Source organism: Triturus cristatus, chromosome 3_1, assembly GCF_964204655.1.
Source record: "Triturus cristatus chromosome 3_1, aTriCri1.1, whole genome shotgun sequence".
NCBI lineage: Eukaryota > Metazoa > Chordata > Amphibia > Caudata > Salamandridae > Triturus > Triturus cristatus.
In genome coordinates this window covers 21,308,383-21,321,830 of record NC_140583.1, presented here as the reverse complement: position 1 = coordinate 21,321,830, position 13,448 = coordinate 21,308,383, and the positions used below count along the sequence as shown (strand labels likewise).

The 13,448-nt window shown below is 46.6% G+C and overlaps 1 protein-coding gene across 7 annotated transcripts in view; it reads right to left on the bottom strand.

Annotated features, from left to right (window-relative positions):
* Positions 1 to 13,448, bottom strand: part of LRP4 (LDL receptor related protein 4) — a 507,202-nt gene that overhangs the window by 337,707 nt on the left and 156,047 nt on the right. For all 7 annotated transcript variants that reach the window (XM_085646645.1, XM_085646639.1, XM_085646647.1 and 4 more), the window contains exon 3: positions 4,469 to 4,585. In XM_085646645.1, coding sequence (XP_085502771.1) covers positions 4,469 to 4,585 — 117 coding nt within the window. The remainder of the gene's footprint in view (positions 1 to 4,468; positions 4,586 to 13,448) is intronic.

Sequence of the window (13,448 nt, the reverse complement as noted above, 5' to 3'; positions counted from 1 at the left end):
TGTTATGGGCCCCACCAGTGAATGTATGGATAGTGTATGGTTGTGAGATCTTTGGTCTGTGGCGAAGGGAGGGGAATTTGCACTCTACACTGGAGCAAGGGGGCCCCTCCAAACTCACTCAGGAGCTCTCATGCCAGGGTCCTGCGCTGAGGAGGCCCTCTAATACCCCCCCCTGCACTGCGTGGGCCTTTGTTATGCCACTGCTATAAATGATATAAGAATATATCACGTCACCTCGAGGTTTCATTCCCTTGAAAAAGGAACTCTGCCTTTGGCCTCTTGCCTATATATGGTTACGACACTCCTTGGTGACTTACAGTACGGTTATAATCCACAGAGGGCAGTCCAGCATCTCACATAAATTTAAATATTTCTATGCAGTGGGCAGTCCAGCATCTCACATATATTTCTATATTTCTATGCAGTGGGCAATCCAGCATCTCACATATATTTCTATATTTCTATGCAGAGGGCAGTCCAGCATCTCACATATATTTCTATATTTCTATGTAGTGGGCAGTCCAGCATCTCACATATATTTCTATATTTCTATGCAGTGGGCAGTCCAGCATCTCACATATATTTCTATATTTCTATGCAGTGGGCAGTCCAGCATCTCACATATATTTCTATATTTCTATGCAGTGGGCAGTACAGCATCTCACATATATTTCTCTATTTCTATGCAGTGGGCAGTACAGCATCTCACATATATTTCTATATTTCTATGCCGTGGGCAGTACAGCATCTCACATATATTTCTATATTTCTATGCAGTGGGCAGTACAGCATCTCACATATATTTCAATATTTCTATGCAGTGGGCAGTACAGCATCTCACATATATTTCTGTGCAGTGGGCAGTCCAGCATCTCACATATATTTCTATGCAGTGGGCAGTCCAGCATCTCACAGATATTTCTATATTTCTATGCAGTGGGCAGTACAGCAGCTAACATATATTTCTATATTTCTATGCAGTGGGCAGTCCAGCATCTCACATATATTTCTATATTTCTATGCAGTGGGCAGTCCAGCATCTCACAGATATTTATTTATTTCTATGCAGTGGGCAGTACAGCATCTCACATATATTTCTATATTTCTATGCAGTGGGCAGTCCAGCATCTCACATATATTTCTATGCAGTGGGCAGTACAGCATCTCACAGATATTTATATATTTCTATGCAGTGGGCAGTACAGCATCTCACATATATTTCTATATTTCTATGCCGTGGGCAGTCCAGCATCTCACAGATATTTATGTATTTCTATGCAGTGGGTAGTACAGCATCTCACATATATTTCTATATTTCTATGCAGTGGGCAGTCCAGCATCTCACATATATTTATATATTTCTATGCAGAGTGCAGTCCAGCATCTCAAATATATTTTTTATATTTCTATGCAGTGGGTAGTCCAGCATCTCACATATATTTCTATATTTCTATGCCGTGGGCAGTCCAGCATCTCACATATATTTCTATATTTCTATGCCGTGGGCAGTCCAGCATCTCACATATATTTCTATATTTCTATGCAGTGGGCAGTACAGCATCTCACATATATTTCTATATTTCTATGCCGTGGGCAGTCCAGCATCTCACATATATTTCTATATTTCTATGCAGTGGGCAGTACAGCATCTCACATATATTTCTATATTTCTATGCAGTGGGCAGTACAGCATCTCACATATATTTCTATATTTCTATGCCATGGGCAGTCCAGCATCTCACATATATTTCTATATTTCTATGCCGTGGGCAGTCCAGCATCTCACATATATTTCTATATTTCTATGCAGTGGGCAGTACAGCATCTCACATATATTTCTATATTTCTATGCCGTGGGCAGTCCAGCATCTCACATATATTTCTATATTTCTATGCAGTGGGCAGTACAGCATCTCATATATATTTCTATGCAGTGGGCAGTACAGCATCTCACATATATTTCTATATTTCTATGCAGTGGGCAGTCCAGCATCTCACATATATTTCTATGCAGTGGGCAGTACAGCATCTCACAGATATTTATATGCAGTGGGCAGTACAGCATCTCACAGATATTTATATATTTCTATGCAGTGGGCAGTACAGCATCTCACATATATTTCTATATTTCTATGCCGTGGGCAGTCCAGCATCCCACAGATATTTATGTATTTCTATGCAGTGGGCAGTACAGCATCTCACATATATTTCTATATTTCTATGCAGTAGGCAGTCCAGCATCTCACATATATTTATATATTTCTATGCAGAGGGCAGTCCAGCATCTCAAATATATTTTTTATATTTCTATGCAGTGGGTAGTCCAGCATCTCACATATATTTCTATATTTCTATGCTGTGGGCAGTCCAGCATCTCACATATATTTCTATATTTCTATGCCGTGGGCAGTCCAGCATCTCACATATATTTCTATATTTCTATGCAGTGGGCAGTACAGCATCTCACATATATTTCTATATTTCTATGCCGTGGGCAGTCCAGCATCTCACATATATTTCTATATTTCTATGCAGTGGGCAGTACAGCATCTCACATATATTTCTATATTTCTATGCAGTGGGCAGTACAGCATCTCACATATATTTCTATATTTCTATGCCGTGGGCAGTCCAGCATCTCACATATATTTCTATATTTCTATGCCGTGGTCAGTCCAGCATCTCACATATATTTCTATATTTCTATGCAGTGGGTAGTACAGCATCTCACATATATTTCTATGCAGTGGGCAGTACAGCATCTCACATATATTTCTATATTTCTATGCAGTGGGCAGTCCAGCATCTCACATATATTTCTATGCAGTGGGCAGTACAGCATCTCACAGATATTTATATATTTCTATGCAGTGGGCAGTACAGCATCTCACATATATTTCTATATTTCTATGCCGTGGGCAGTCCAGCATCTCACAGATATTTATGTATTTCTATGCAGTGGGCAGTACAGCATCTCACATATATTTCTATATTTCTATGCAGTGGGCAGTCCAGCATCTCACATATATTTCTATATTTCTATGCAGAGGGCAGTCCAGCATCTCAAATATCTTTTTTATATTTCTATGCAGTGGGCAGTCCAGCATCTCACATATATTTCTATATTTCTATGCCGTGGGCAGTCCAGCATCTCACATATATTTCTATATTTCTATGCAGTGGGCAGTACAGCATCTCACATATATTTCTAAATTTCTATGCCGTGGGCAGTCCAGCATCTCACATATATTTCTATATTTCTATGCAGTGGGCAGTACAGCATCTCACATATATTTCTATGCAGTGGGCAGTACAGCATCTCACATATATTTCTATGCAGTGGGCAGTCCAGCATCTCACATATATTTCTATATTTCTATGCAGTGGGCAGTACAGCATCGCACATATATTTATATATTTCTATGCAGTGGGCAGTCCAGCATCTCACATATATTTCTATATTTCTATGCCGTGGGCAGTCCAGCATCTCACATATATTTCTATATTTCTATGCCGTGGGCAGTCCAGCATCTCACATATATTTCTATGCAGTGGGCAGTACAGCATCTCACATATATTTCTATATTTCTATGCCGTGGGCAGTCCAGCATCTCACATATATTTCTATATTTCTATGCAGTGGGCAGTACAGCATCTCACATATATTTCTATGCAGTGGGCAGTACAGCATCTCACATATATTTCTATGCAGTGGGCAGTCCAGCATCTCACATATATTTCTATATTTCTATGCAGTGGGCAGTAAAGCATCTCACATATATTTCTATGCAGTGGGCAGTCCAGCATCTCACATATATTTCTATATTTCTATGCAGTGGGCAGTACAGCATCTCACATATATTTCTATGCAGTGGGCAGTCCAACATCTCACATATATTTCTATATCTCTATGCAGTGGGCAGTCTAAACATCTCACATATATTTCTATGCAGTGGGCATTCCAGCATCTCACATATATTTCTATTGGGCAGTCCAACATCTCACATATATTTCTATATTTCTATGCAGAGGGCAGTCCAGCATCTCACATATATTTCTATATTTCTATGCAGTGGGCAGTCCAGCATCTCACAGATATTTCTATATTTCTATGCGGTGGGCAGTCCAGCATCTCACATATATTTCTATATTTCTATGCAGTGGGCTCTCTCTGACTTGTATGGTTTCTTCAAACACGTAGTGTCACCACATGGTACCCATTATCCTTGGTCCACTCCCACAGTATTGCATGTTGGTGACGTTCCAACACACTTCGTTGTGTGCATTTTTTAGTCATTTTTGTGTACTTTTGATGGGCGGTTTTGTCCAGGCCACAAAATACTACTAAAAACAATAACTTTGACTTGAGGTCAAGAAACACTTCCAAGCCCACAGCTGCCTCGCCCACTTGCTCCCCTCCCAGGTCTTAGTGCCCCCCACACAGTTGGAAGTTACTGTCGCCACTTACGACACTCCTGCTCGTCCGAGTCGTCGCCGCAGTCGTTGTCGCCATCGCAGAGCCAGGACCGCCGGATGCATTTCCCGTTGTCACAGTGAAAATCGATTGGCGAGCAGGTGGGCAGCACTGGAAGAACAAATGACACCAGTTTACCACGTGGGACACCACAGACCACCTAACGCAATAGCTCCCTCCCCTTAAGCCACACCACAGACCTCCACTTAAATTCTATGGCACACATTTCTTGTAGAATAATCCGCAGGTGACAGCTTACACCTCAACACCCACTCGAACTAGTGCAGACATACTGCAAACCATCCACAGACCGAGCGTTCAATGCAGAACCACCAACATGGACACCTTCGGCCAATGCTCCCTCGCCGCCGCCACACAGGATGCTCTAAGGTATGAACGATCTTCAGCTCTTGGATAAAGAAGACCCCCCCCCCATCCAACCCAACCTCCTAATGTGCAACCGCACACACAACCACCAAGTAATCCAACACCAAGTGCAAAACCAACCGACCTTCAAGGGCGGAAATGCTTCTCGCCCCCAGCAGAGTCCTTCACACAGTAGGTGTGGCCAATTAGAGAAAACGGGGTGTACTGCACCCGAACTCCCCCTCACTCAGCCAGCAGGTTGACTGGGAGGCCTACAAACAGGCACAGCTGGGCAGGCGGTGAGCAAGCGAGAAAAGAAGGACTGACCGGGAGTCAGTCAGAACGGCAGCGCTGCGAAGCAGGGCTGTAACAGCGTTGAGTCCATGGAGGAGGGGCTGGAAGAGGCCATGTATTCTCACCTCTGGGGTACTACAAGCTTTACCACTCCAACGGGCCTGGGGCAGTCTGCTGTAAGAGTAAATCTGGAAGAAGTGTCCTATGGGCTTGGGGGGGGGGGGGGGCAATGTCTGGCAAACGACCCACGTGCCTGATGGAACCATTTTGGGACTTCGGGTGGCGAAGTCCCCTGGAGTCAAATACCAACTCAACATCCAGAACCAAGGAGACGAGCTCCAGGGTTTGAGCCGGACGTTGTGGGCGGTAGTGGTAAAACGCCACTATCGTCACAAGCCGGGATACAGCCACGTGCCCATCAGCCTCCTCACTAGTGGCCACGCTAGAGGAGGCTTGGGAGGGGAGGGGGCAGCAGGCTCCCAGGCACCGCAGAGTATGGGTTAGCGCGGTGCTCAGCAGTATTTTGGCGGGACTGAACATGTTTTTTGTAAATTTTGTCTTTTTAAGGTATTTATTAATTTCCGGTTAATAACAAACAATGCTGCATCCATCCTAGAAATACAATTTCGCTTACATTACATCCAGTTGACACATACAAATGTGCATACACAAACGCAGTCATGGGAGGGAAAATGAGGGTGAACATCAAAGTGACACATTCATGGGCAGTCAGGGCAATGAGGCGTGACACCTGAAAAGGTAATCTATTGTCTGAGCGGGTATGTGGCTGACATAGGGACAAAGAACAGTTGCATTGGCCAATGGCGTCATCCGAGGCATCAGAGTCCAGAGTCAAGAGGTATGCTCGAAGGAACGCCTAAATGTCCTTAGGCCTAGAGGTTGGCGCTGCAGTGAGGCGCACAGTTCACTAGTGGTATCGCAGTATGTCATGTGCTTCAGACCGTTCATGGGTGGTGGGTGTTCTGCTGCTCCCCGTAAGAGGGCTATGCGCCGCTTGGGTAACAACAAAGCCATGGTGGTGACTCGTCTGAGACCAGGGTCAACGGTTCAACATATCCTAGAGGCGCCGGGAGCCCCCGGGATCGACCGTGTGTTCGAACATAGAAGAAATCACGGCAAATTTGGCCCTCAGTGTGCATGAATGGCTGTACAGGGGACGGGGCATGTTTACGCGTCTTTGAGGTTTTCTTTTTAGTACAACTAGTAGTACCAATGTTGATATTCAGGCAGACGATTCTACCCCAAACCGCGACAGCGGGCTGGGACCAGCCGTTTGAGGGGTGGTGGAGGGTCTGGTAGAGGTGGTGGAGGGCCTGGCACAGGTGGTGGAGGGCCTGGCACAGGTGGTGGAGGGCCTGGCACAGGTGGTGGAGGGTCTGGCACAGGTGGTGGTGGGCCTGGCAGAGGTGGTGGAGGGCCTAGCAGAGGTGGTGGAGGGCATAGCCAGGGTGGAGGGCCTAGCAGGGGTGATGGAGGGCCTAGCAGAGGTGGTGGAGGGTCTGGCAGAGGTGGTGGAGGGCCTAGCAGGGGTGGTGGAGGGCCTAGCAGGGTTGGTGGAGGGCCTTGAAGAGACGGTGTCTGTAAAGAGACTGCCAGGCTCTCCGAAGAGAGGTGGGCAGAAGTCCTACCTACTCTCCTAGCGGAGTCAGTGAGGAGTCTCATGACTTGACCTCTAGAGGGGACTGGAGAAGCAGGGGCTTCACATGTAAAGTTAGCACCAGCCCCAATACAAGATAAGATGGGAAGAGCAGAGTGAAATGGAATTTACTCAAAGAGCCCTTGAAAGGCGACTCCCGAAGAGGGTTTGCATGAAGACAGCAGAGACACAAATGCAGTTGGCACCAAGTGCACGTCCTTCTGAACCTGTAGTAACCTGCCTGAGGGAAGCTGGCCCATTTAAGTATCTTTCTGCCTATGATTAAACATCCTCCCTGTCGCTTGCCTCCAATGTTCCTGTTTACACTCCATTTTCTCACCTTATTTTGCAAATATTCATATAAAACTGTAGTAACCTGGTTAAGGGAAGCTAAGTAATTTAATTATCTTTCTGCCTATGATTAAACATCCTCTGTCACTTCTCTCCAATGTTCTTGTTTACATTCCATTTTCTCACCTTATTTTGCAAACAGGCATTAACCCTGCGTGCTCAACTGGCAAACAGCAGACGTGACTAAGCAGCCGACTGTTGGACAGGCTCAAGTAGAAGAAAAACTAGATTTGCATGTGCATTGATGCCCCTTTAGGATGCCCCCCCCTGTCAGGGGCTTGGGATATGGCTGGACCACGGGTTTTACTGGTCACTACCCCCAGGGAGCAGAGTCTGACATGGTCAACGGGGATAGTAAGAAGAATGCACACAAGTTCCCTGGTTTGCCTCGGTGGGCGCCAGGGACACTAGGCCTGGCCCAGCCATAATTGTAGACAATCCTATTCGGCCTGGCGTGGAGGGGTTTCTCTAACCTCAAGATGTATACCTAGGGACCCTCTTTCCCCTCAATGCGATCCGAAGAAAAACAAGCATTTGTAACGTAACAGGTCTCACTTTCGTTAAAGTTAGTGCTGTTGGCGTTGAAAATAGCAATGTTTTTTCCTTTTGTTTTTTTATTTGCAGTGAAGTTATTATATTTACATAGCACTATTGCCAATAGTATAAAATAGCAAAAGTAAAAAACATTTTCATTTTCAATGCAAACTGCTCCAACTTTAACAAATGCAAGACCTATTTCATTGGAAATGCAATCGGTCTCGCATTTATTGGAGTTGGAGTTATAGACATTATAAATGCCAATGTTTTTTTACCTAGCCATGTTGCAGGGAACTCTTTTGGCCACATATGGTACTGCACCCTGCAGAAGATATGGTAAATCCACCATACCCATAATGCATTGCATGCAAGAAAGTACCACGAGTACATTCAAATTGCTATGTCCATACACACAATTAGTAGATTTGAAATGAGACAAAAGAATTATTATATTAATTGCAGATTAGGTTGTACTCCGTGTGGAGCTGATGAAGAAACATTTATAGAAATTCTCGTATTAGTGAGGTAAGTAAACACTGCCAGCCTTGCATAGGACCAAGCGAGTCTCCTGCCTGAATCCTTTTAAGAAAATAGTCCTCTGAGGCTGATATTATTTTGGAAAGGATTTTTACATCTATGATTAGAAGGCGTCACCGCTTCTGTATATTATTTCGCAGCCTCTATCATGGTGTGTTGATATAATTTATGGCACCCCCTTTCTCATCTTGTTCACATTAAATGTGCTTATGCTTTGAGAACATCATACCGTGTGCTAAATAATTAGTGATTATTCCTACTACAATGATTCAATTGATGCTTCGATTATTCTTCTGTAGCCACCAGCTGGGGGTTTACTCTCAAGCGACTGCTCTGAATGTGTTGATTAATTGTATGAAATGAAATCCCTTGCAGGCGTATCTACCCATATCCGGAATGCAGCATGTCTCAAAGAGACAGCGCAAGCGCTGCCTAGGCGAGACCTAAAAAGGGACAGCCAACTGAAGATGAGCAGGCCAGCAGCGGGTGGTAGTCACAACCAACAGGGTAACCAGTGGGCAAGTACTGTCCGCTACCGCGCCCCTGCGCGTCTTTCATTTGGAAGGGAGAGTGCTGCCCTGCTCATCACGGTTACATTTCAGGAGAGTGCTGCCCTGCTCATCACGGTTACATTTCAGGAGAGTGCCGCCCTGCTCATCACGGTTACATTTCAGGAGAGTGCTGCCCTCTTCAGGAGCTGTGGACAGTGAGTGCCCGCACTCTATATTTCCACAGCACAACGGCCTAGAACACTGACGGTGAAAGGAAGCACCCCAGGGTGGCCGCAAGAATGGGTGCCTATGTGACTGGGTCACTAAGAGAGAGAGGGTGGGCACGTTCATCGGGTACACCAACACCCCTGCCTGGGGGTGGGCCCTAGGGAGAGGTAAGACGTACTGTAGAAAGCCTCGGGATTGGCTGAAAAGGAGTGTCCAAGATAGCTCCCATGTTGTGTGTGATGCCAGCATGCCAAGAAGCATGCATCATGGGGCTTGCGCCCCCTGGAAGAGGGTTCTGCGCGGCCATTGACACTTGTGCTGGGAGGGAGCGGGGGTACGTGAGGGTGAGTAGTGACTGCAGGGAGCATAAAAGAGGGACTTGTTGGCAAAAGATGGATAGGAATTACAAAAAGAAAAAATTAGATTTAAGATTTAAAGTGGGTATAGACGAAAGAACTGGAAGAACTAATGCGGGCACTAGGGATGGGGGGAGGAACAAACAAAGTGATAATACCTGGCAACTATTCTATTCTACGCGGCACGTACACAGCTCACAGCTACCCTTGGGCATCCAGGCCCTGATGGTGCAGCACAGACCAGAGAGAGGGTATTAGAGAGATCTAGATTGGAAAAGACTCGTCCTTTGTGCTTTTTGAAAAGGGAGTTCCTTTGTGGCTGATCTCAGACAGCGGGGAAGGTTGGTGCAAAGTTTAGCAGCATTGTAGGCAAAAGAGCGCCCTCGATATTTTGACTTGCTGATCCTAGCTACTGTGGCCAGATGGGCCATGGAGGCTCACAAAGTTCTCCCAGGAAGGTAAGTGGGTAGCAGAGAGCGGGAGATCAGAGGTCCTTTACCAAGGAGTGCCCTATGAGTGATATACCGCGATTTGAATGTCATCCTCTCTGCCACCGGGAGCCAATGGAGGGAACGCAGGGCTTGTTGGGCAGACTGACGTCTTGGTAAATGGAACAGAATCCGGGCAGCTCAGTTTTGCACCACCTGCAGTGTTCTGATGGTGGCCTTTAGAGCTCCCAAGCAGAGAGAGCTGCCAGAGTCCAGGTGGGTCCAGGTGGGAACGATTAAGAGCCTGGACCAGCAGCCTCTGCGAGGAAGGAGAGGGAGAGGTTTGAGGAGCATCCTGAGCAGACCATAGCATGTGGCTGAAGCTTTACTGCTTGGCAGTCGAAGCTGAAGCATGTATCCAGCCACATTCCTAGGCTCTTCATAGCTGTTTCCGGAGAGAGAGGGGAACCTAGACAGCTTGGCCAACTCAAACTCATGGCGGGGAGAAGGTTGTTGCCAAGCATCATCTGCTCCGTTTCATCTCCCTTAAGCCTAAGACAGGAGTTGTTCATCGAGCCTGCCACGGTCTCTAAGCAGGGACCTAATGCGGAGGAGAGGGAGGTCTGTCCCTGCGTAAACGAGAAGACCAGCTGAGTATCGTCTGCGTAAGAGACTATCAAACTCCCGAAGGGATGGAGGATGTCTACAAGTGGCCTCATTTAAAAATGAAGAGTGGGGCTCAACGACGAGCCCAGGGGCATATGACGTACAGCTGCCGTCAAAGACCTGAGGACACCTTTCCAGGCAGTACTTCAGCCAAGAAAGGGCTCGTCCCGAAATTCCAGCACTCTGTAATCTTTCAGCAAGGATATGAGGAAAAGAGAGGAAAACAACCCTATCGTGTGGAAAGCAACCAGCAAACGGCCAGGGAGGGCCTCTGCAGTTACAAAGAGCCCCACTGATGAGGAAGGGTTTGGTACAGCCGACCCTGCATGAGACGCAGACGTTATACACACGCTTATAGCACAAAGAAAAGTGCACCACAAGGTGTGTGAGCCAGCAACGACCCGTTGTTGAATAGTGATAAGCCTATGGTTCTCTGATAACCTCAGGGAGCTACTAATCCAACAGGCAACTCATGGCCAAGTGGGAGTGGGGATGACCAGGGCCCGCCCGAGGGACTAGGTGAGCCCCCTCCAAGCGGCAAACACTGGTGAAGGAGAAGAGCGATACATTGTCAACTCTGCCATGCAACATAATTGGGAGTACGGTCAGCACTAGTCCGACACTCGCGCACAGCACCCTGGGCCAAAGCCAGACTTCGACTTGGATGGGGATGGCATTCGTAGATGCACAGACCCCCTTCACAGATCAGAATTTCAGGCATTCATGAGGGCTTCAGGGATTGAGCCTCACAACATAACTCGATGGGCTGGGGTCAACGGAGAAGTTGAAAGGTTCATGCAATCACTGGATGAAGTTCTCAGAATGTGAGCTGAGCAGGACGAAAGGATAGTCCATCATTTACTATAAGTGCACCATACAGTACTCACCTGCAGCTGGACTGCTCGACCATAAATCAGTGACTTCAAACCAACAGACGCTCATTGGGAGGCCTCAAAGTCAAGGTCCACCTGGCCATTCAGATGCAAAGAGACACACATCAGTGAGGGAAACGCGGTCTGACGGAGAGACATCTTGGAGTAGATACAGGACACCATCTGATCCTGGGGATACCACCAGTGCTCTCGAACCAACTCAGGACAGTCAGAGCCATCGAAGGCCGATTGTAGCAGCGAGGGGCTACTAACGAGCAACATGAAATCTAGCAGCATTCATGAGGCCAGCGGCCCCTCTGTGGAGTCAAGAGTAGCAGAACCAGAAGATGGCTCAGAGGGGAGGCTGGTGGCACTCTCCACCAATGGCCGATTATTTCAGGCGAACGTCTGCGAAAGTCACAAACCGGGAGTGGGAACATAACCCAAGGCCCCATGGGCAGCACAAAGACCAGTCAAGGGAGGTCAGGAGCAGGGATTCCTGAAGGCCTCGCCTTCCCAAGAACTGAAGGACTCTGGAATACCTTCATTTGGACTCCACCCTTACACGTCACATGAACGTCCTTATGTACCTACATGCAACACTGTATTTACTGTGGGCCATAACTTTATTAACATGTGTGAACATTTAAACGCATTAATGAAACATAACTATTATGAAACTAAAGCTTTATAAACGTGTGCGCTAATGTTCCGTTTAACATGGAGACTTGTATTCTGTACTCACGTTCGCATTTATACTTTAAGTCACATTTGCACATATTCTGAAAGTCATATCTGAAGAGCAATCGCGTGTGCTTTTACTCACGTTTGCATTTGTTCTAGAGTTACATGTCCACAAGTATGACCATGTGTTTGAAGTGCACATGTAAATGTTTAGTTAAAGTTAGCCTGACTAAAGGTCTTAATTCTGATTTTTTTTGGGGGGTCAGCGTGTTTCTTCTTTTGCAGGTGCGTTCTCAAGAGTTCTTTAGCTAGAGAAGAGGAGTACTGCTGTATTTTTTAGTTTATTGATAGTGGGGCCTGAGAAGAGAAATCTTGGCAAGAAACGTGAAGACCTGATGCGTACCAAGAACTAGGAGTACCCAAGGTCGCAGTAACTGTCCAAGTGCTGTGAGATGGGAAATTCAAGTGATGTTAAAACTACTTAAGTTTAATTACTGGTCCTTATTGCGGGGTCCTGGGGGCGGCACAAAAGTTGAATTGGTTTGTTATTGCTAACTTCCTTTGCGTCTCAATCAACTTATAAATATCCATCAGATGAGCGATTGTAAATCACGCACCGGCGCACGCTCAACTCTGTTTTCATTTCTAAACCCAAGGGAGTGCAGTACGGGAAGTATGATGAACTGTTTTGTTCCGAGTTGTAGTCAAGTCAAGTCAAGTCATAGAATTTGTATAGCGCACTACGTACCCAGAGGGTTTCAAGGCGCTTAGGAAGGGGAGGAGGGTTATTTGTCAAATATCCACGTTTTAAGCTGCTTTCTGAACGCTAGGTGGTTCTGGGTGAGGCGAAGGTAGGCGGGGAGTGAGTTCCATGTTTTAGCAGCCAGGTATGCAAAGGATCTGCCTCCCATGGTGGTCTTGTTGATGCGAGGTATAGTGGCGAGGGCTTGGCTGGAAGATCGTAGTTGGCGGGAGGGGGTGTAGAAGGACAGTCGAGAGTTGAGGCAATCTGGTCCGATGTCGTAGAGTGATTTGTGTGCGTGGGTAAGCAGTCGGAAGGTGATCCTCTTATTGACGGGTAGCCAGTGGAGGTCTTTAAGGTGATCAGAGATGTGTTAGTTGCGAGGGATGTCTAATATGAGCCTGGCTGATGCGTTTTGGATTCGTTGGAGTTTCTTCTGGAGCTTTGCGGTAGTACCCGCGTAGAGGGTGTTTCCGTAGTCCAGTCGGCTCGTGACAAGAGCGTGGGTAACTGTTTTCCTTGTTTCGAGGGGGATCCAGCGAAATGTTTTTCTGAGCATGCGAAGAATGTTGAAGCAGGAAGAGGATACGGCGCTGACTTGTCTGTTCATTGAGAGTGAAGAATCCAGGATGACGCCTAGGTTCCGTGCGTGGTCTGTCGGGATGGGTGCTTTTCCGAGGGCTTCAGGCCACCCGGAATCGTCCCATGCAGAGGGGGATGTACCTAAGATGAGGACTTCAGTTTTGTCTGAGTTCAGTTTCAGAC